Source organism: Mastigoproctus giganteus, chromosome 7, assembly GCF_048544385.1.
Source record: "Mastigoproctus giganteus isolate SK-2022 chromosome 7, ASM4854438v1, whole genome shotgun sequence".
NCBI classification, from domain to species: domain Eukaryota; kingdom Metazoa; phylum Arthropoda; class Arachnida; order Uropygi; family Thelyphonidae; genus Mastigoproctus; species Mastigoproctus giganteus.
In genome coordinates this window covers 21,723,457-21,745,161 of record NC_143581.1, presented here as the reverse complement: position 1 = coordinate 21,745,161, position 21,705 = coordinate 21,723,457, and the positions used below count along the sequence as shown (strand labels likewise).

Genomic DNA, 21,705 nt, shown 5'->3' with positions numbered 1-21,705 from the left:
TACATGAATTTAAGTTAAGTCACTGGTGGCGCATTATGGCCCCAACTGTCTCCCTGATCCGACTCCTTTAGATTTTACTTTCTGAGGATTCGTGAAAAACCTCAAACAAACAATTAAGTCATTGGTGGCGAGTGTAACGTTAATGTTTGACTCGCCAGTTGAGCTGCAATTAATGGAGAGTTGGCCTGGTCGATTATAGACTGCAAGAATATGATTTTAGAAGAAGGCCTCGGGCGTCAGAAACAGCACTGAACCAGAAATAGGACTTTGCATTGTCATCCGAGGAAGTTGAGCGCGAACTTCAAGAAGTTTAGCGAGTCATTGAAGTCTGCAGAAGGGGGGGCAAGAGATTGACAGAAGATAAAAGGAGAGAGAGATGAGAAGGTGATTTGCACACAAGTTGCCAGTTCGTTGCAGAGACCCTGCATGATAACCACATCTAAATTTGTTTAGAATGATGATGCATTTTTAGAGAAAATAAATTTTCTGTTTATACTCCAGAATGGCCACGTATAGTTAGAGGATTTTAGGTGGGGGGAGGGGGGAAGAGAGAGAGTATTAAGCTCCACAGTGACTAAGGTTATGAGGCGAAATATTTTATGTCTGTAAATTGCGTGTATTCTATGGTCGATTGCCTGTTTGCTGGACTCGAGTTTCTGGGAAGGAAAAACCATGCAACCTTCGCCTGAGTCAGACTAGCTCAGCCACACTGTGAAAAAAAAGACCATAAAAATTCCTCGCATCATTGAGGGGACTCGAAACGGAGAATTTTCCATCCAGTGTGGGGTAAGGAGGGTGATTATATCCACTATTCTACTCGCGAGGGCAAGATAGGAGAATTAGAACATTACTATATACAGTATATTTAGCAGTCACGTTGGCTATAACCACTGAAACGCGTGTACCAGTATACGCGTTTGATTGCACTGATGCTACCGCTATTGTTAAAATTAGAAACAAAGACTGTATTTAGTACAGGTGAGAATCGAAATCCGCAGTCTCTAAACCGGAAAGCTTTCGCACCCTTTACTCTAGGCGACGAGGATTAATTATCATTCGCTTACTGTTTTGTTTACCTGCTAACATTTACGCACCTTTTTATAGAAACTTCTGATTCCTACGTCATAGTGGTAACAGACATGTTATTGGACGTTCTACTGCGCCTATCAGCTTTGACGTGGTAATCGTTTACGACCATATAAGTCAGTTATACATGAATATTTTCATATAAATCCACCCATTTTTTTTCTAAGTTCGGCAATTTCAATAACAAGCGGTGTACTACATTTTTTCAACGAAATACTTAATGCATTATTTAGTACAATAATTTTGCAAAATAATTAGTGGAACTTACTTTTCTCTCTCTCTGTATTGGTATTGGTATTTAAGGGCACAAGGACAGCTAAGGCCAAAATGTGCCAGGTCCTATATTATTATCCTAAAGTCTCTCTCTCTGTACAGGTTAACATGGAACAAGATAACAAAGAAAATCTATTCGTTTAAATTATAATATATCTAAATTACTGCATAAGAAGGTTTCCTCTATTCTAGGTTTGGTTTCTTAAGTCTCAATTTCATCTCTATGCAAAGGGTACTAGGAAAGTTTTGCAATATGACGCAACAATGAATCACAGGAAGCTGCTTGTTGCTGCATGTTGAGACATGTTCATACGTGCATAGTAGCCGCCGCGCCAAGTCGATGGGCTCAGTTATTCATTAGTAGTGAGAGTGTAAAGTGCTTGCGATGGCATCGTGGTCACGAAATGAGATAAGGAAGTTTTGCGGTATAATTTCGTGCGTGGTTTAACCATAGACCAGTGCTTAGAAGAAATGACTCTTGCACTAGATGATGATTGTCCACATCGTACAACGATATTCAAGTGGTATAGAGAATTCCAAAGGAGAAATTTCACTCTGGAGGATTCTGAGAGGCCGGGAAGGCCACGAACGTCAGTTATGGAGGAAAACGTTACTGCTGTGAGGAAAATGCTTGACGAAAACAGGCGAGTGACCTACCAACAGATAGAGGATACTTTGGGCCTAAATGCACCAGCAATTCGTTCGATTCTGCAAGATCATTTGCACGTGAAGAAACTCTGTTCTCTCTGGGTGCCGCATAAACTGACTGAAGAGCAGATGACATGACGTGTGACTTGGTGCCGGGAGATGTTAAAAAAGTTTGATAAGGGACAATCTCGGTATGTGAACAACATCGTGACAGGTGAAGAGACTTGGCTGTACTATTACGATCTGCCGACCAAGGCTCAAAACAAAGTTTGGGTCTTTGATGATGACGACACACCCGTAATTGTCAGAAAATCCCGATCTGTAAAGAAGAAAATGATAGCTGTATTTTTCAAATCGAGTGGAATTGTGGAACGTGTCGTTTTGGACACGCAGAAGACAGTCACAGCTAAGTGGTATACTGAACAATGCCTGCCTAAAGTCATTGGAGCTATGAAGAACCTGCGGCCAAAGTCAAGCATGGACACCTGGTACCTCCATCACGATAATGCTGCAGCTCACCGCGCCAAAGCCTGCACCGAATATTTGACCACGACAGGACTGAAACTTCTCGAGCACCCTCCCTACAGTTCAGACCTTGCTCCCTGCGACTTTGCACTGTTCCCGCATGTGAAAATGAAGCTAAAAGGGAGGCGGTTTTCCAGTGATGAGGACCTTCTACGGGCTTGGGACAACGAGTGTGCTTTACTCCCTACTGAAACTTGGCAGAACTGGTTTAAAGATTGGTTTCGGAGGATGGAGAGGTGTATTGAATGTAGAGGAAATTACTTTGAAAAAATTAAATAAACAAAGCTGTATTGCAAAACTTTCCTAGTACCCTTTGTATATTGTAATGTATTTTCCCGGGTAAAAAGTTTTCCCGCATAAAAAGTTCGTGATAAAGAATACACAGTGTGTTATTGTAATAATGTTTTCCCACTTTTTTTTAATATAGAAATTATTTATTTTTAATATTAAAATATATTAAATAATATAAACATTTGGTAGTCGAATAAGTTAGTGCCAAGCATCATTTTAGTTATTAGTAAACCACTGAAGTAGGTGAAATGGCATCGTTTTTGATATACATAAATGCAGTGCTTTTTTTTGTAAAAAAATAGGTGCCGGTACTCATTCTTTGCTATCAGGAAAAATTGAAAATAAAAGGATATGAAAAGTACTCTAAAATTTTTTTTCCTGATATTGTTACTTTAGTAGTAATGTTTTTGGAATAAGAACAACAATTTTAGTATATTAACACAGTTCAAGTATATAAAATAATAAGTAAATAAATCGGTCAACTACTAAGTGGCGGGCACTCAGGATGAAGGGTCCGTAGTCACGAATGGTCGTTAGTGTAGTATCTCAAATAGAGAGTTTTTTGATAACTGAAAAAAGTTTCTAGTACCCCGCCTTGGGAGAAGCGACTCCGACTTCTTCCTGGAGAAGCGATTAAAGTCTTGAGGAGAATCGACTGGCAAGTGAGGACTGTGCAAGACTCCGTGCAGGCACCTCCCTACCACCGCTCCCTCAACACTGGCTCTCTGAGTATCTCCTTGCCAGGACAAATCCAGTTTTGAAAATTGTTAAAAAATACTTCTCGTCGCAAAATTTATAAATGACCTTTATAGAATTATTAACTAACTATTTAACAACCTTTTTGTCACCAACAAGAGAGTTACTTAGTAAAAAGAAGCGCACTATCGAAGCGCAATAAAAATTGTTTTTTTAATTTTAACACAAAAAGTAAATGACAGATTTCAATCGGAATAGTTTACCCTTGATAAGCATTGAATAACGCATAGCTAATGTGATTTTTAAATTTTTAGCTCCATTAGCGATGGAAATAGAGGGGGGGGGGACACGAAAATCACTCAAATTTTCCTGCCATTTTTTATTTTAAAAATATTTTAAAATTATATTTTAAACCTACTAGTTGAGCTCTTTCCAACTGTGTATAATAAGCTATAGGTTGTCGACATTTTATGCTCCCCACACTTTTTATCCCCATTTCTCAGACAAATTTTTGTCAACAATGATCAATATGGCGTTATGTTGGCCCATATGATGTACAAACCCATGCAAAATTTCAAATCAATAGGTTGAGGTTCCAGAGATACAATGCTGTGGCAGGCGGACGGACAGACAACCGAGTGACATAAGGGTTCTTCGTTAGACTACAGACGCAAAAAATAATAAGTAAAAATAATTTCATAATAAAGTTTCTGTAGAATATTCCAAATTTTTTATTAAGTTCTCATCCCTGTGCCGACTTCTTTTCTTCTTCTTTGTGTGTCTGTTGCTGAATGACGTTTCCAAAGCAGCCACGAATCGACATATTTTGCTGGATCGAAGCGGGTCAGCGGTGGGCATACAATTTTAAGAAACAGTAGTGAAGAAACTTTTTGTCATCAACGAAGCTCTGGTTGGGCTGACGATCAGATTCATTTGTGAAGAACCTCGTTCACAATCACTCGATGAAATTGGTATTGTACTCAGAGCGTCCATCAAATGTTTCAGTTCTTCCGAAACCATCTTTTCAATTAGGTATTCCCGAAATCCACGAATTGTATCTCTTTCATTTAACTCTAATTTTCTAACTTGATTTTCACCAAATGCCAACAATTCATGTTTAGAAGGTTTAATACCTTCGTTGTCCTCGTTTTCCTTCTCTCATCATCGGTATTATCACTAGTTCTTAAATTTGATATTTTTCTCTTTTTTTTTGAAACTGTCCAAAATTTCAGTGTCATTCGGATATTCAGGACTGTGACCATGTAAACAGAGATAGGGCAAATTTACGGAAAAATGTGGATAAAGCACTTCCGCGAAACAACAGATGATTATTTGTCGGGGTAAAAGAAAATCACTTTTCTAATTCTCGAACGGGGCGCTTACAGTTGATTCACAGTAGTGTCCAACCTACGGCCCATGCGGAAAGTGAACTAAAACAGCATTTTAAATTTTGTTAATTATCAAAAAAAAATTCTCATTAAATGTTTTGTTCAGTAAATGTAATTGTGTATTGTACTTAATAAAAATTTTCGAATATTTTCAATTTTACTTTTACATGCAACAAGATATTGAAAAAAGAACACACTAAAGAATTTTTGCATAATACCAGTTTGGACACCACCGCAGTAGAAGGTGGACCAGAGCCCATTGGGAATATCCCTTGATCTGCTCACTGTTGACTAGCGCGACTTCTCCGTATGTGGGACAGGTGGTCAAATAGATTTTACCAGGTACCACTAAGTTGTAGAATGGTAATCCCTTTAGCTCTCTTAATTCGCGTAGCAGCCCTAATTGCCTGAAGGCCAGAAATGCAAAAAGTGCGTACCGAGTTAACTCTCTCCTAATCCGTTCGCTATATGAAAATTTTCTACGCTCAACGGAGAATTTTAAATGTAACATCCAAGGGGAATTCAAAATAATTCGCTATAAAAGGAGTTTGTTAAACAGAGGTCCGACTGAGTAATTTAGAATTATAAAAATGGTTATACAGTTTTATATAGAAAATATTTTAACAATAGGCAGTGAAAAATGCAAATTTAGTTAAATAATTTTAAACTTATTTGAATAGTAGGCAAACATGTGAAAAAAATTTACGGAATATTACAAATGTCGAAGTGCACTGCATCCAAATGTCACTGTTAATAAAGGTGCCGGTACGCCTCACCGTTGCGTACTGTCCCAAAAAAGCACTGCATATATGTATCTCGTAATGAGAATTTTTTTTTTTTTTTTTTTTTATGAAAACCCCAAACACGAAAGGTATCAAAACCTATAGTACTTAGTACCGTGCATGGGTTGAAGAAGTATGGGGGGAGGGGGATGCCGGAAACTTTGCTCTAGAGACTAAACATGGGTTTCACCACTTCAAGCCTCCAATAAGCAAAGTGGTGGTATTTCACCGGTTGATAATGCCTTAACAACGAGTTGCTTTGACATTGCACCACCTCCAGTAAGACATTGTACTGCCTCCTTCGCAATGGAGAAGAGTAGGGCGGATACCACCACCTTTGGGTGGTGAGAGGTGGTGGGATCCTCTCTTACTTACGGTAGTATCAATATGAGATATAACAGAAACGATGCCATTTCACCAGGGGTGCCTCTTTGGTAGGCACTGTGGAACTGCAGCATCCCCAGCTTTTTAAATCTAAATATACAATCAACGCAGTTATATGAAATTTTGTGAAGAACAATGCAACGCAATGAATATTTTTATTAACAGGTCCCGCATATAGTATACTCATCCTCTATTTCCAATAATAATTTCAATAATAAACGAATAGAAACACGAATCGATTTCAACTTTGAAGTTTAACCGTAGGTGGAACTGTGCCCTACACAGTTCCATATTTTAGCTCCAGTGTTGAGTCAATGCCTAGTTGGCAGGTTGTCAATACGCATTTTTTAGAGGTGATAAAAACGAGTCAAAGAAACTGCGAAGCGAGCAGTGTCGATTTGAACAGTGCACCAAACTTGAATGAAAAAGTTCTTAATCTATTTTCAACAAATAACCGAAGAATGGATTTTATTTTTAAATAAAATTTCGAGATTACCCAAGTCTGTTAATGGTAAGTGTCCAGTTAATGTTTTGTAGTATTTTTAATTTGCTTATTATTATTACCATCTATGTCTAGTGTCTTATAACTTCTGAAGTTTAAGAAGCAGCACCCCCATACATCAATCACGTGCCGCCACTGCATTTCACCTACTTCGGTGGTTTACTACGAACTAAAATGATGCTTGGCACTAACTTGTTCGATTAGTGAATTTTCCGTTGTCTGAGGCTTTCAGCACTAACACCTTTTTAGTATAAGCCACTAACAAATTCCTCTAAGTGTTTAATGAACAGAATGTTAAGCAATTAGAAATCCTCAGTTTAAAAATGTTTCCCTCAGGCAGAGTAAAATATTTATAAATTCTGAAATAGTACGTAGAAATCATCTTTAACTTATGCATGTGTATCTTTTCATTTTTATTGGTATAGTTAACATTTCATACCCTTAGGTAATTTTCCCTTCTAAGAAGAAAATCCTGTAAGAAGTTCTAAACCTCCAGTACCTTGGAAAACTTTTTATACGGGTTCTTCTTCTTCAAGTCACATAGTTCCCTGAGGAGCTCTTGTGGCCACTAACAAATTCCTCCTGGCGCCTCCGTAGCCAGGTGGGAAGGAGCAGCAGTGCCTAGCACACGCTTCTTGATTAGACCGGGGTTCGAGCCCGTCACCACCAAATACGGAGGATGCGGAAAAGTCAGGGAATGACCACCGCATATCCCAGAGCAATATGGCCTTAGTTGCTAATGCTCCTAAAAAAAAAAAAAAACCAAAACAAATTCCTCCAACTGCATCGATTATGTGCTATACGAGCGGCATCGCCAAATGTTACGCCCAAAGGTTCACTGATCCCCTCCTTCCACCTAGTTGCAGATCTTCCTTTAACAGCAGTTTTTGGAGTTGGTTTTGTTATGGTCTCTATGGCATCAGATAATATGGTGGTATGCCATTGCCTACCACATGGCCTATTTTAAAAGGGGCCGACTTTAATTATAGGAAGAGTCATCATGCATCCACGAGATCCTCTTGGAGAGGAGGGGTGACTACAGCAGAGCCCCACTTAGTGCAGAAGGCTGATCCGGGTTCTACTGTATTTTATGTAGATGTTACCTAAACTAATATACATTGAGAGGCGCCTCCGTAGCCAGGTGGGAAGGAGCAGCAGTGCGTAGCACACGCTTCTTGATTAGACCGGGGTTCGAGCCCGTGACCACCAAATACGGAGGATGTGAAAAGGTCAGGGAATGACCACCGTATATTCACGGAGCAATATGGCCTTAGTTGCTAATGCTCCTAAAAAAACAAAAAAAAAAAAAAAAAACCAAATAACAAAATAATAATACATTGAATAAAGTTTCAGGCATCTTGCCGATACCCAAAATCAGACCTTGCTGCTGCCCGAATCCTCCTGCCGGACGCTCAGACCTAACAAGATGGGTATCGGCAAGATACCTGAAACGTTACTCAATGTATATTTAGGTAAAACCTAAATAAAATATATTAAAATTCCACGTTGTATAAGAGTGTTAATTTACATATATTATAATTTAGAAACCACGTAACGTCCTTTCCTAACCATATTAAAATCTATTAGCTATTAGGCCTAAGCGCTGTACAAAACATCAGTCTCCAGCTAACATTTGCAAATTGTTCCAGTTGAAATTAGCAGACAATTTGTCTAACCTGCCACTAAAAGATGCGATCACACTAAGCGAGTAGTTGATACTCTATATCTGATCGTCCATGCACAGCCAGAACTCCTGGGGTGATGAAGGCTGTTAGTGGCCTATTTGTCGCATTCCTCTCTCAGTTTAATCTTAGATTCTCCTGAGGATACAACCGAATTCGCGGAAATCCTTTCCGCAAACAAAAAGTAATCACCAAGAAAATGAGAATGTCACCCAGAACGATGTGAAGGTTAATTAAATCAGATATAGGGATGCGTGTTTTCCGTGAGGTCAAGAAAAATACTCTCTCTTTAGAACTGGAGTTAACATTTGTTCTAACGCTCTAAAGGAAATCGGAAAGTTGTCATCAAAGCAGCAGTGCTATGTAATACTCAGAATGATCCGACAGACAAGAAAATGACACAGTTCTGTGTCAGTGATAATTTGGTGTGTGTGTGTGGGGAAGTGAACTATGAAGGGACCACAGACAGCCGAGACGAGGGTGTCACGACCGAGGAATTAAATTATCAAGGAGTTAAAATTTGTGCAAAATTACATTTTGCAGACCTTTTAAAGAAACGGTCTGATAGTGATTTCTTTATGTATACTAGGTGTAGGGATGGCGACATCAAGTGAATCGCCCCTAACTCAATGTAGTTAGACGAAATTGAATCTCTGAGAGTTGAATCTCTAATGCCCTACAGAAAAATCGAACAGGAGGCTGGACAGAGACTTAAGTTTATAATTCTGTGCCTGACGACAGTCTCCCGAATTCGGCCTAGGACTGTATTTTTCAGTGCAGAATTCTCTGGTTCCAATTGATGATGTGACTAACCAGCCATTAGTTTTTAAGAGTAGTAAAGGTTGTGCGGTGATTAAGGGGGTAAGAGGGTATTAATAACTTAAAACATAAACTGATGACTTGGTTAAGAAATATAAGGTTATGCTAGAAAAATGTCGTGAGAAGGGACAAAATGCTCCAAAATGGTCTACAATTCTGTCCACACCTGATAGGAGGGAATATATTCACGAAAGCCTTGTGGATTAGCTATAGAATTGAGTAACCCTGGTAGGCTTAAAACTGAATAATTCGAAGATTTGGAAAAAGCCAATAAAAGTTTCTCTTACGTGCTCTCACTTCAGCAGACTACAGGAATCATGTTTTCCATTTTGAGAAAAACGGCTACCGCACGTGGAATTCATTTCTGCTGTCTCCCAGGTGAGGAGACTCCTGGAATTTAGGGAAAAAAAAAAAAAAAAAAAAAAATATATATATATATATATATATATATATATAAAATAATAATAATAAAAAAATTGTACATCCATTGCATACAAATTTTCTTGCTTTTCATTAATTATCTCTACAGTGATCACAGTAAACTTACCAAGACTTCGCATGTACCATGCCCTACTTCTTTCATTGTGCTTCAGCTAGACCTGGTATTGATTAGCAAAAGACGTACATAATTAAATAAGGCTAAACGTCCTTAATCTAATTAAGCATCTCGCTATTTCTTTATTTTTATTAACTTTTAAAGTTAATATTATGATTAATTGAAATTGCTACAATAATACTTTACAGTTATGCGATTTACTTAAAATTTCATATATATATATGAGTTTTTATGTTGGGTTTTGTGTTACATTTCTCAATTTAAAGAACTGTACAGACAGCTGAAAGGGCTGTGATGGTCTCAGCCAACTTTTCTTCGAAACAATTATGTAATTAACTTGACACGTTAAAATTTTATCTTTCAAGTCTAATTCTCATTGGTATAACAGAAGGATTAGTATTGGCAAAGGATGCAAGAAATCAAGATTATGGCATCAGCCAAAAAAAAATCCGCTCCTAACCTCTCCTCTCCAATAGTTTGTCTAGTTGTTCCTTGAATTTATTCAAATTACCCATTTCCATAACAACATATGGAAGTTTCTTCCAATAATCAACTACCAGCTGACTGAAGGCAAACTTCCACATATATATTCTACAACCAACCTACCTCAATTTGAATTTATGCCCCCTTATGTGAATGGTCTGAGCAAGAGGAAGAATGCCATTATCATTAAGCTTGCTCAATCCATTAAATGCCACAAACACCTCAATTGGATCACCTCACAGGGTTCTTAGTCTCCAGAGTCTACAATTTGCGTAACTGAAACCTTTCTTAAAAAGGTCGCTCTTTTTGTTCCCGTCATCAATCTCATTGTCCTTCTCTGCACTCGTTAGAGCAGATTTACATCCTTTCTAAAATGAGGCCTCCAGACATGTATGCAGTACTTAAGATGCGACTTTACCATTGCTTTATACGATGGGATAATCACCTCCATATTCCTACTAGCAAAATTCTTGTTTATCATTGACAAAACCCAATAAGATGTAGTGGCAGCTTGTCTGCACTGCTCAGAGAACCTTATATTTGACTGCGCACTTACCCCCCAAGGTCCTTTTCATTTTCTACTACCCTGAGTGTAGCACCACACAGTTGGTTCATTAATATGGGATTATTGCTACCCGTATGCAGTACCTCGCATTTGCCAATTTTAAACATCAACTGCCATTTGTCAACCCATGTGCCTAATATTTCTAGACCTTGTTACAGCAGCTTTCCGTTATTAACCAGCCTGCCAACCTTTGTATCATCTGAAGGCAGACATTAAGCCTCATGTTTGTATCATCTGAAGACAGACATTAAACTTCATCAATATCATTAATATGTATAGAAAACAACAATGGACACAGCACTGAACCCCGGGAGACTCCAGATATAGTAACAGATCTCCTCTGTTAGTGCATCGTAATATACAATCAGATTGGTCTTTAACCAGTAACTGGATTGTTTTCCTGGGACAGAAGTTAAGATGGCAGGTCTGTAGTTACTGATGTCACCTTTTGAATTCTCCTTTGTGACTCGGAGATATATTCACACGTCTCCAGTCCATAGGGACCTCCCTAAATCCAAAGATGCTCTCTTAATTATGGCTAAAAGTTTGCTGCCTCCCTTAATATACCACATTTGTTGGCTTATAAGACGTACTTTTTTCTTTATAAATATCTTAAAAAATCGCCTTGCGTCTTAGAAGCCGAATGTGGCATCACAGCACATGCGCAAAACCGAGACTTAATGTATAGTAGTTCACGGATAGTTAATTTCTATCTATACATTATAAATAAGATCTTTATTGTACAGTACATCGGTACACGCAGGTACCACGACCATACAATACCCTTCACGGCACCATGCCAGGGGTTGTAATGGAAATAAAAATTAACACAGGACCTACTGTCTGAAATCTCAATGAAGAAAATGAGTACAATAGTATTCTTATACCCAGTTCTATAATGCAAAAGTTTTGGCAGACAATTTTACCTGGAGTGGACAGACAAATCACAGTATCAGGAAACAATGCATAAGTGCAGCAAGTATACAGTCTCTTATCAATTACATGATCACAGGCAGAAAACCTGTTAACATGCAATAATACTACTAAATACCATTTGATGGTTGCACAGCAGTATCAAACAAGGTATTTAACTTTCCATCCCCCCACCCCCCTTAATAGCATAGAAGCTTTACAAGTGCAGACACCAGGATGAAGACATGAATTACAGCTCCAACTACAAAGGCAATGAACAAAATGAGCAAGATGATTTTATGCAAGCTTTATAAAGTTCTCTTCTCTGAAACATACAGTGATCTACGTCCATAAAAGGCTGTACACCTTGTTATGTATTACATTACACAATATTCAACAGACTGTACATCTTCCCTGAATAACATACATCACCTTCTCTAATGGCACAACCCCAATTTTTTTTAGAATAATCTACAATGAACTAAGCATAATATCAACATCACTGAAATACCATTAGCCCATGTCTGATTAAATAGATAAAGTGTAACCAAATTAACTAAATCAAGGTCATTAAACCCCCTGGAACAACTTCAAGTGCCACTAGCAAGGAGGTGATGATTTAAAAAGTGACATGTCTAAGTCTTTAAAGACCTAAAACACAAAGAGGCAACAACACTGACACCACTGCATGTTGCAGAAAAGTTGAGACTGTCAAATATCGCACGTGTGACTAACACGTGTATTGCTACAATGCACATGTCTAAGTACAAATAAACAGTATGTGATGAAACCAATGTATGAATGAGTGGATGAATGAATGAACAATGACATGATGCACAGATAACACACCTACTCCAATAACCCCTACATGAAGAACTATAAACAGGGTTCTAAGACAGCAGGTAATTTAGATCGATTCCCTGTGTTTACAAACAGGTGAGCTGATAACATTACTCATCGTCATCTTCCTCCTCCTCTTCCTCCTCATTATCTTCATTTTCTTCAACCTCTTCTTCCTCCTCCTCCTCCCCAGATTCCTCATCCTCTGATTCGTCCTTTTTCTTAGCTCCTCCAGCTTTAGAGGGTGATGGTCCTTTAGCTTTTTTGCCTTTATATGCTTTTACTTCCTTTTCATATCGAGCCTTATCTTTAGCAGCCAATGCCTCATACTTTTGCTTTACATCATCAGACACTTCATTCCATCTTCTACCTAATTCTTTTGCAACATCTCCAACAGTAGCATCTTGCATTGTTTCTTTCACCTTCGGTCTCTCATCATTGCAAAACCAAAAGAAAGCAGATAATGCTCTCTTTGGTGCATTGGGATCCTTGCTGCGCTTTCGCTTCTTCCCCTTTTCACCCTTGGGAGGTTTGTAGTTTGCCATTTCAGATTCATACCTCTTTTTGTCCTTTTCTGCCATTTGATGAAAGCGTTGTTTTTCCTTATCAGACATTGTCTTCCACCTTTCTGCACACTTCTTTGAAAATTCAGCAAATACCACATTTTGATTAGGATGCTTGTTCTTGTGTTCTTCACGACACGTCTGAACAAAAAATGCGTAAGCAGACATCCGTCCACGAGGTTTATTATCTCCTTTACCCATAATTCTGTACTCCTTTAATTCTTTATATTGAATATTTCCTCACAGCAATACAGATACCACAGTCTGTATTAGTTCACTTTTCAGTAATTACCAGACTATTGTTGGAGTAACAAGTGAATTCCAGTTATATATTTAAGCCCTAATCAATGCCAGGCGCATCAAGAAGGCAAAATTATACTAGCGGATTTAAGCTAAAAGTAGTATAATATGCCAAAGAACATGGAAACGGAGCAGTAGAACGAAATTTCGGACTACTGCCTACTGAGAAGATGATTCGTCAGTGGAGAAAGCAGGAAGTTTTATTACAAGAAGCTGATAAAACAAAACACAACATTCGTAAAATTCCACCTATATAGCCAAATTTGGAAGAAAACTTGTGTAGTTAGATAATGGAACTTGGAGACGTGGGTTTGCAGTGAGTGCTAAAATGATAATTGTAGAAGCACGGAAACGAGCAGCTGATATCGGGATACGCGACTTTAAAGGAACTGAATCTTGGTGTTATCGCTTCATGAAAAGAAACGGGTCAAGTTTACGCACAAGAATTAGAATGGCCCAGAGAATGCCTGCTGAGTACGAGCAGAAAATATTAGATTTCCATAAATTTGTCCTTAATGCTAGAAAGAGAAGCAACTACACTGGTGTGCAAAACCTAAGGACCAACACTATTTCTAAAGGTTACAACCACAAAATCTTTACTGATGAGAGTAGATTCAGTCTCAGCAGCAATTCTAGATGTCAGCTAATCTGGCGAGAGGTTGGCACACGGTATCACCCCGCAAACATCACTGAAAGGGATCGATATGGCGGTCGAGGTGTTCTTGTCTGGGTAGGCGTTATCTTGGATGGACGTACAAAACTCCAGATACTGGAAGGCGGTACTATAACCGGTGCACGCTAGTGTACTGAGGTAATTCTTCCCCATGTGCGTCTGTTCCGAGGTGCCATTGGCTCCGAGTTCGTGTTCATGAATGATAACGCCACACCCCATCGCACTACAGCTGCTGATATGCTTTTAGAAAGTGAGGACATTGTTCGTATGGATTGGCCTGCCTGTTCCATCGATCTAAATCCCATCGAACACATATGGGACGCTCTGAGGAGACGCCTAGCGGCACGTCCACACCTACCAGAAAATTTTCACCAGATGAAGAGATGGCGCTGACAGAGGAATGGATGATGTTACCGCAAGAACTTATCAACAACATTGTTCTAAGTATGGACAGGCGGTGCAAAGCCTGCATCGACATTAGGGGTGGCCATATCTCCTACTGAGGACCACCTCTTCCCTTTGTTCCATCTTTGGCAGTGATGCATCTGTATCATGGCAGCCAGTGCTATGTTGCCATTTTTGAATAAAGTCCCTCTGTACCGTTTGTTTCCGTTGTTGTGTCGGTGTTGTTTCCTTCATTTCTGTACCTCACGAGGTTCCTTTGGTATGATTTTCCCATATCCAGGCCACTCCTGTGAGAAGCTACAGGTGAAAACCTGACTGGTCCTTAAATTTTGCACACCAGTGTACGAACTTAGCCAAATAGGGAATAAAGATGAAATTCCGCTGACTTTTGATGTGCCATTCAATAAAACCGTATATTTGGGAGGGAAAAAAAATCTATAACTAGTAAAACCACTGGACATGAAAATACACCGCAGTTTGAACTTATTGTGCTGATGAGATAGTAGTAGTAGTAGTGGCATGTGATGCAAGAAAGCAAGTGTATGAACTTATGCAGCATCAGCCAAAAAAAAAAAAAAAAAAAAATCACACCATTCCCTCCAAATGCCTGTCCAGTTCCTCCTTAAATTTATTTAACCTATCAACTTCCACAACGACAGATGGAAGTTTGTTCCAGCAATTAACCACCCGCTGGCCAAAGGCAAATTTCCGCACATCTGTTCTACATCTGTCTTTTCTTAATTTGAATTTATGCCCCCTTAGGTTCGTAATCTGAACAAGTGGAAGGATCCCATCAGAATTTAGCGTGCTCAACCCATTCAAGGCCTTATACACCTCAATCAGATCACCGCGCAGGTGCCTAGTCTCCAGCCACTGCAATTTGCAGAACTTAAGCCTCTCTTGGTAAGAGGATCCCTTCATTCCCCTCACCAATCTTGTTGCTCTTCTGTGTACACGCTCAAGTAAATCTACATCCTTCTTAAAATGAGGCCTCCAGACCTGTACGCAGTACTCAAGGCGTGGCCTGACCGTTGCCTTATACAGAGGGACAATCACCTCCTTCTCCCTGCTAGCAAAATTCCTATATATCATTGACAAAACCCCATGACCTGCCCTGGCAGCCTGTTTGCATTGGTCAGAAAACTTCATATCTGACTGCACAATTACTCCCAGGTCTTTTTCATTTTCTACCACATTAAGTGTAGTACCACACAGTTGGTACGTTTCTCTGGGGTTACTACTACCCATATGCAGTACTTTGCATTTGTCAAGATTAAATTTCAGTTGCCACTTCTTAGCCCATCTGCCCAAATTATCTAGATCCTGTTGCAGTAGCACACTGCCATTACTGTCATTAACAATCCTGCCAACCTTTGTATCATCTGCAAACTTCGACATTAAGCCTGATATACCTTCATCAATATCATTGATAAATATCCACGAAGAGCAGCACCCATTGATTACCACCCTCTGTCTTCTCCCACTTAGCCATCCTTTTATCCATTGTAGCAACTTACGCTTAATACCATTCTGCTCCAATTTGTACAATAGTCTTTCATGCGCAACAGTGTCAAAAGCTTTCCTGAAATCCAAATATATGATATCAAAATTATTTTTTGCATCCAGTTTCTTTGTAACCACATCATAATATCCTATCAAATTTGTCAGACAAGACTTTCCCTTAACAAACCCATGCTGTCTCTGAATTATTGCTGCAGTCTTGTCTTGATGATCCTGCAATGCATCTTTAACCAGTGACTCCATTATTTTACCCGGAACAGAAGTTAAACTAACTGGTCTGTAATTACTCAAGTCATCCTTCGATCCCCCTTTGTGAATTGGGGATACATTTGCACATCTCCAGTCCGTGGGAACCTCCCCTGAGTCCAATGATGCTCTCATAATTGTGGCTAAGGGTTTGCTTAGTTGCTTTGCCGTCTCCTTTAACATAACTGGATAGATCCCATCCTTTGATCTATCCATAACTGGATAGATCAAACTTCCGCCAGTGTTACTTTTTAAAAGAAAAACTTTACCGAAAGATAAACTGCCAAATGGAATTCACATACTTGTACAACCGAATGGATGGATGAAGAATGTATCAAGGATTGGTTTGTAAAAGTTTTATTCAAGCGTCCTGGTGGACTACTGCGTAAAAATGCACTACTCGTATGGGATCAGTTTAGAGCATAATATTACTGAAAACATCAAACAACTGGCTGAAATGATGACACAGGATTGGGGGTAATTCCGGATGGCTTAACTTCCCAGTTATATCCTTTAGATGTCAGCATTAATAAGCCTTCAAGAATGACATGCGGAAGCAGTGGAATAAATAGATGATAGAGGGGAACCATGATATGACGCCTACGGGAAGAATGAAACGTCCATCAATAGCACAAGTGTGTGAATGGGTGCTGAAGTCATGGCATGGTGCTAAGAATGAAATTGTGGTCAATTCCTTTAAAAATGTGGTAAGAGATGCAAAAAAAAAGGGCACTGAAGATCGTTTACTGTTTAAGAATAACAGTGATACTAGTGATGATGATGTTGAGGATAATGATGATCAAGTCAGTAATGAATCTGAAGTTGAATAACTTTAAAATAATAAGAGTAATAATCCTATACCTTTCTTTATTTGGTTTTATTTTTATTGAATTTTAAATTTACATTGTGCAATGTATTAACGATAAATTTTTTCAAAATTTTTTTTTTTTTTTTTCTTAAAGTTAACGTTTCAAAATGAAGGTGCGTCTTATAAGCCGACAAATACGGTAATTGGATAGATTCCATTAACCCAGGTGCCATTTGTAAGTTTAGCTTCAACGGATTTCCTTCCACTTTCTTCTCAGTTATTACAAATCATTTGGCTCCCTCTTAGAATTTTATAAACTTCGGGCATCCTCTTCCCTAAAGAATTTCTCATGCAAAATGCCTATTCATTTTATCAGCAACCTGAGCAGGTTCATCAACAGTTAAACCATCGACATCAAATGGATCAACGTGATTCAGTCCCTTCCTTCTACTGTTAATATAATTAAAGAAGTCTTTGCTGTTTTTCTTTGCATTCTTGACCAGAGAATAAGCAGCATTAGCTTGCCTGCCTCCTTTGTGACTTGATTACAGAGTAATTTGTCTACCATTGGCTTCTGATTTATCTGATAATTTGTATGCGTCCCATGCATTGTTCTTCTCTACCACAAGTCTCATCCATTCATTTGATAGCCATTTAGGTCTAAGCCTTTAGTATTTCTTAGTTGGTATGAAATGCCTAGTAGCTTCAACAGTTGCTTTCCTGAATGCTTCCCATTTTGAAATTGCTTTTGTAACATCATCAATTGGTTTCACCGCATAGAATAATATTTGGATTAGTATATTATTAGTATATAATTTCCTTTACCTTTGACAATAGTTATGTCTTTATGTAAATCCTGCATCAGTACTCTATGAAGCACTGCTACCCAGCGGGTCTTTTACCTGCAGATGCTTAAATTCATGAAGAATCGCTGCTGATAATCAGATCAAGAGTATTGCTTCCTCTTGTTACCTCTCTAACATGCTGTTGTAGAAAAGTCATCCAATTAATCCCCAAAGTATTGCTAGTGTGACCAGTCCACAAGTTCCTGTCAATATCCAGAAAGTTAAAATACCCAATTATAAGACATGCTGATTTATTGGCCCACTTTGATTCTCTGTGTAGCTGTTCGTTATATTGTACTCATCACAGTCATTAGGCCTGTAATACACGTATGCTCTCAATTTTTGTTTCCCCACTGCTTATGTCACACCAAACTGACTGAATATTGCACTCGTCACCCATGTAAACTGGCCTTAGGTTTAATATAAAATAAAATAAATAAATTTTCTGTTTATACTCCGGGACGACCCGGATAACAAGATAGACAGAATACAAGAAACAGCACCGTATTCAGCAGTCACGGGCTTGAACCCCGGTCACTCAAGGCACGTGTACTTATGCACCCGCGCGCTTGACCACTAGGCTACGGCGGCCTTTATATGCTTCTTAACTAAGAGCATAACCTCTCCCTTCTCTGTCTGTTTTTTCTGTACACGTTATACTCCCAAATTTATCCAAATACATCATGGGAATTGCATGTTTCAGTTGATAAGGTTGTTAATCCGTCCTATCGATCTTATGCCATCGTGGAACAAAGATAAGTTATGATTAACTTCATCTTTGAAAAGCTCCATTCTGCGATGGCTACGATGGTGGCAAAATTCTCAGCCTCACGAAACGATTAGCCAGTGATGCCGTCAAGTTGTTTGAGCACAAGAATTGCAAGATTTTGGTGGAGAACAACACCCTGCGAAATGGCTTCGTAAATATTTTAATTCTTCCTTGAAATCGATGCAGGAGTTGCTGAAAATTGTTACGCATTTCGTCGATCCTGGTTTCTATGGCATAACCCCAGGGGCTCACGTCTGGTGAGTATGGGCTTGGCACATCCATGGTCCTGGGCTGGGTATCATCATTCTTCTCTTTCTTGGTGATTCCTTTCTACTTCTCTCTCTCTCTCTCTCTCTCTCTCTCTCTCTCTCTCACAGGGTAATTCAGATTTTTTTTTTTTTTTTTTTTTGTCTGGTACAGAATAAGCCTTAGGCTTCCTTGCACCATATGGCTAATAATAATAATTCAAATTGTATAGTAATTGGAATTGATTGTTATGCTTTGCCATCAACTCAAACCGGTCTTTCAGTGATTAGATTGCTTTGTCTAAAGTGTTAAAAAAGTGGATCCTATAATTTTCTTGTCTATCATTTCAACTTCGTCTTCGTATTCATTATCAGACATTCTTTTTTGGAGCTAATTTTTGTTGCTCAGGTTCAATTCAATTGCTAGCTACTTTTTTGCATCATCTAGAAGTCATTTTAAATTTATCATCTGCACTTTTTACGGTATTTGATTGATTTTGAAGGCAGGGAAACAGTTCGTGATAAATTCAGGTTCATCTTTTAGAGGGCTTTGCTTGTAATGTTTATTTGGCTTAAAATGACGAACCACAAAAGCAGACAGCAGATAAATATGGAGTTGACACCGTGGAGGTTTATTGTTATCAGGACAAATATTCATATCCTGGCCAAGTTACTGACAGGTTTATTGTTATTTTTATTTATTATTATTTTTTTTTCCCTATTGCTGTTTCGTTTTTGGCACTCTGGGACGACACGTTTGCTTATCCCTTAAGCCCTGGAATTGTACCTGGTTGGATAATAGACGCTAATATACTGCATTGTCACATCTGTTATTGGATTTTCGGGGTATATGCTAGAACTAGATGAGTTGTCCCGTTATCCCGACAAAGATGAAAGGGGACGCAAACACTCGTTTTTTTTTTTTAGTTTTTACAACAGTACCATTTTATTTAGAAGTTGCTTGAAAAATTGGTTACTTGCGCATTTAATAAGTGGTACTGTTTTTCAGTTTTATTGGATATCGTTAAAGTTGGGTGCACAATAGTATCAAGGTTCAGACTAAAACGTTTATAATCTCTTAAATCTGTAACATTCAGTTTTATAAGGCTTAAATAATTTAACATTCAGTCACATGTTCGCGATTTGCATGCGCAGTACGCAGTGTTGTAGTGCCAGGCTGCTAGCTCGACAAGTTGGGCCCAGTTTTAGGCTCGTCGGCATACAATAAAGCACCTGTTGTTGTTTGTTTGTTATTTGGTTTTTAGGAGCATTAGCAACTAAGGCCATATTGCTCCGGGATATGTGGTGGTCATTCCTGGACCTTTCCGCATCCTCCGTATTTGGTAGTCACGGGCTCGAACCCCGGTCTAATCAAGAAGCGTGTGCTATGCACTGCTGCTCCTGCCCACCCGGCTACGGAGGCGCCATAAAGCACCTATTGTCTTCACCATTTCCTTCCGCCCGCATGTAATAACTCGATTCCTAGTGATGGATTTTTCATAAAACTTCATATTTGGGTCTTTTAGAAACATTTGTCGTGCTATTCCAAATATTAAAATCGAACCAGTAGAAATCCGGCAGTTATATCTTTGTCCGTCTGTCCGCATGTAATAACGCTACTCCTAGTGGATAGATATTCATGGAATTGTATATTTGGCTCCTTTAGAAAGATATTTCCCACCTTCCCGAGTTTAATTAAAATTAGACCAAAAGAAATCCGACAGTTATTTCTTTTTTTGTATCCATATATTATAGCTGAAGCACTTGATGTTTTGTATGTTGTTTGTGCCAATTGGAGGAATGAATGGGCAATATGGTGCCAAACTGAAGGTACAAAAGTTGTTGCTTTTTGCTCCCTTTTTTTTTTTTTTTTTTTATAAATCATGAATGATTTATAAAAAATAATCATTCATGATTTATATGGGCAAAGTGACCAGACGTCCTGGATTTCAGTCGTTTTCAAACTGTCCCAGAAAATGTCCTGAATTGCACATGTAGTCTCCGTATTTAATGGCAGACATAATGCAAATGATTTGCATTATGTCTGCCATTAAATACGGAGACTACATGTGCAATTCAGGACATAATGCAAATGATTTGCATTATGTTTGCCGGGAACCAATGATACAATGGAAAGAGTTTTTTTTTTTTTTTTGGTAGTAAAGAAGCTGTGAACATGAACAAAAACACAACCGACCTTAGAAATGATGAAAGCAATACAAGTTACGTGCAATTTTGCTAATTCTTGTGAAGAATATTACGAAGAATTATTTTTAAAAAATTCACTCAGCGGAAAAATAAATTTAATTATATTATTTAATTTCTCTTGTTTTTATTATTAAAAGATGTATGTATTATTATTTCACATAAAAAACAACCTTTTTTCACTAAACAAAAATGAAAATCGATTAAAAACACGATCCCTCTAATAAGTGTTTTTTTTTTTTCTTCTAATTACAACTATTTTTCCCAGTTCTCGTACTTCACGCAATCTTCTGTTCGTTACGTAGCTAGCACGAGGGGTACTGTATACTGAATTTCAGCCTTTCTCTGAAAAAAAAAAAAAAAACAAAAACAAATACGGTATAGGCTATATATATAATACAGTATAACATAAATTTGGACCTGGTTCCCGTCCGAGGGGACACCGTTAAATTTCTATTTATCTGGCTTTTGAAATTTAATGAATTATTATTTTATTATCCTTACATTTAGATGTTATAAATTATCTTAGAGAGTTTCTGCTGCAATATTCTTACCCCTCTCTTCCCTCCCTATTGGTTTGAACGTTATGTTTATTTTTGACTATTTTTGCTCTTGTCTTGCCATGCTGCTGGCATTATTTTTATTTTTAATTCTTATTCCAATTTATTTTTATGGTTATATATATACTGTATA

The 21,705-nt window shown here is 38.3% G+C and overlaps 2 protein-coding genes across 2 annotated transcripts in view; one reads left to right on the top strand and one right to left on the bottom strand.

Annotated features, from left to right (window-relative positions):
• Nucleotides 1-21,705, top strand: part of LOC150082632 (NACHT domain- and WD repeat-containing protein 1-like) — a 229,864-nt gene that overhangs the window by 155,034 nt on the left and 53,125 nt on the right.
• Nucleotides 12,501-13,255, bottom strand: LOC150082633 (high mobility group protein DSP1-like). The gene has a single exon (XM_090377557.1). It carries the CDS (start codon nt 13,194-13,196, stop codon nt 12,543-12,545), a length of 654 nt encoding a protein of 217 aa, XP_090233683.1. The 5' UTR covers nt 13,197-13,255; the 3' UTR covers nt 12,501-12,542.

What these genes read in the sequence shown, in the direction of transcription:
- LOC150082633 (XM_090377557.1), bottom strand. Translation starts at nt 13,196, where the DNA reads ATGGGTAAAGGAGATAATAAACCTCGTGGACGGATGTCTGCTTACGCA.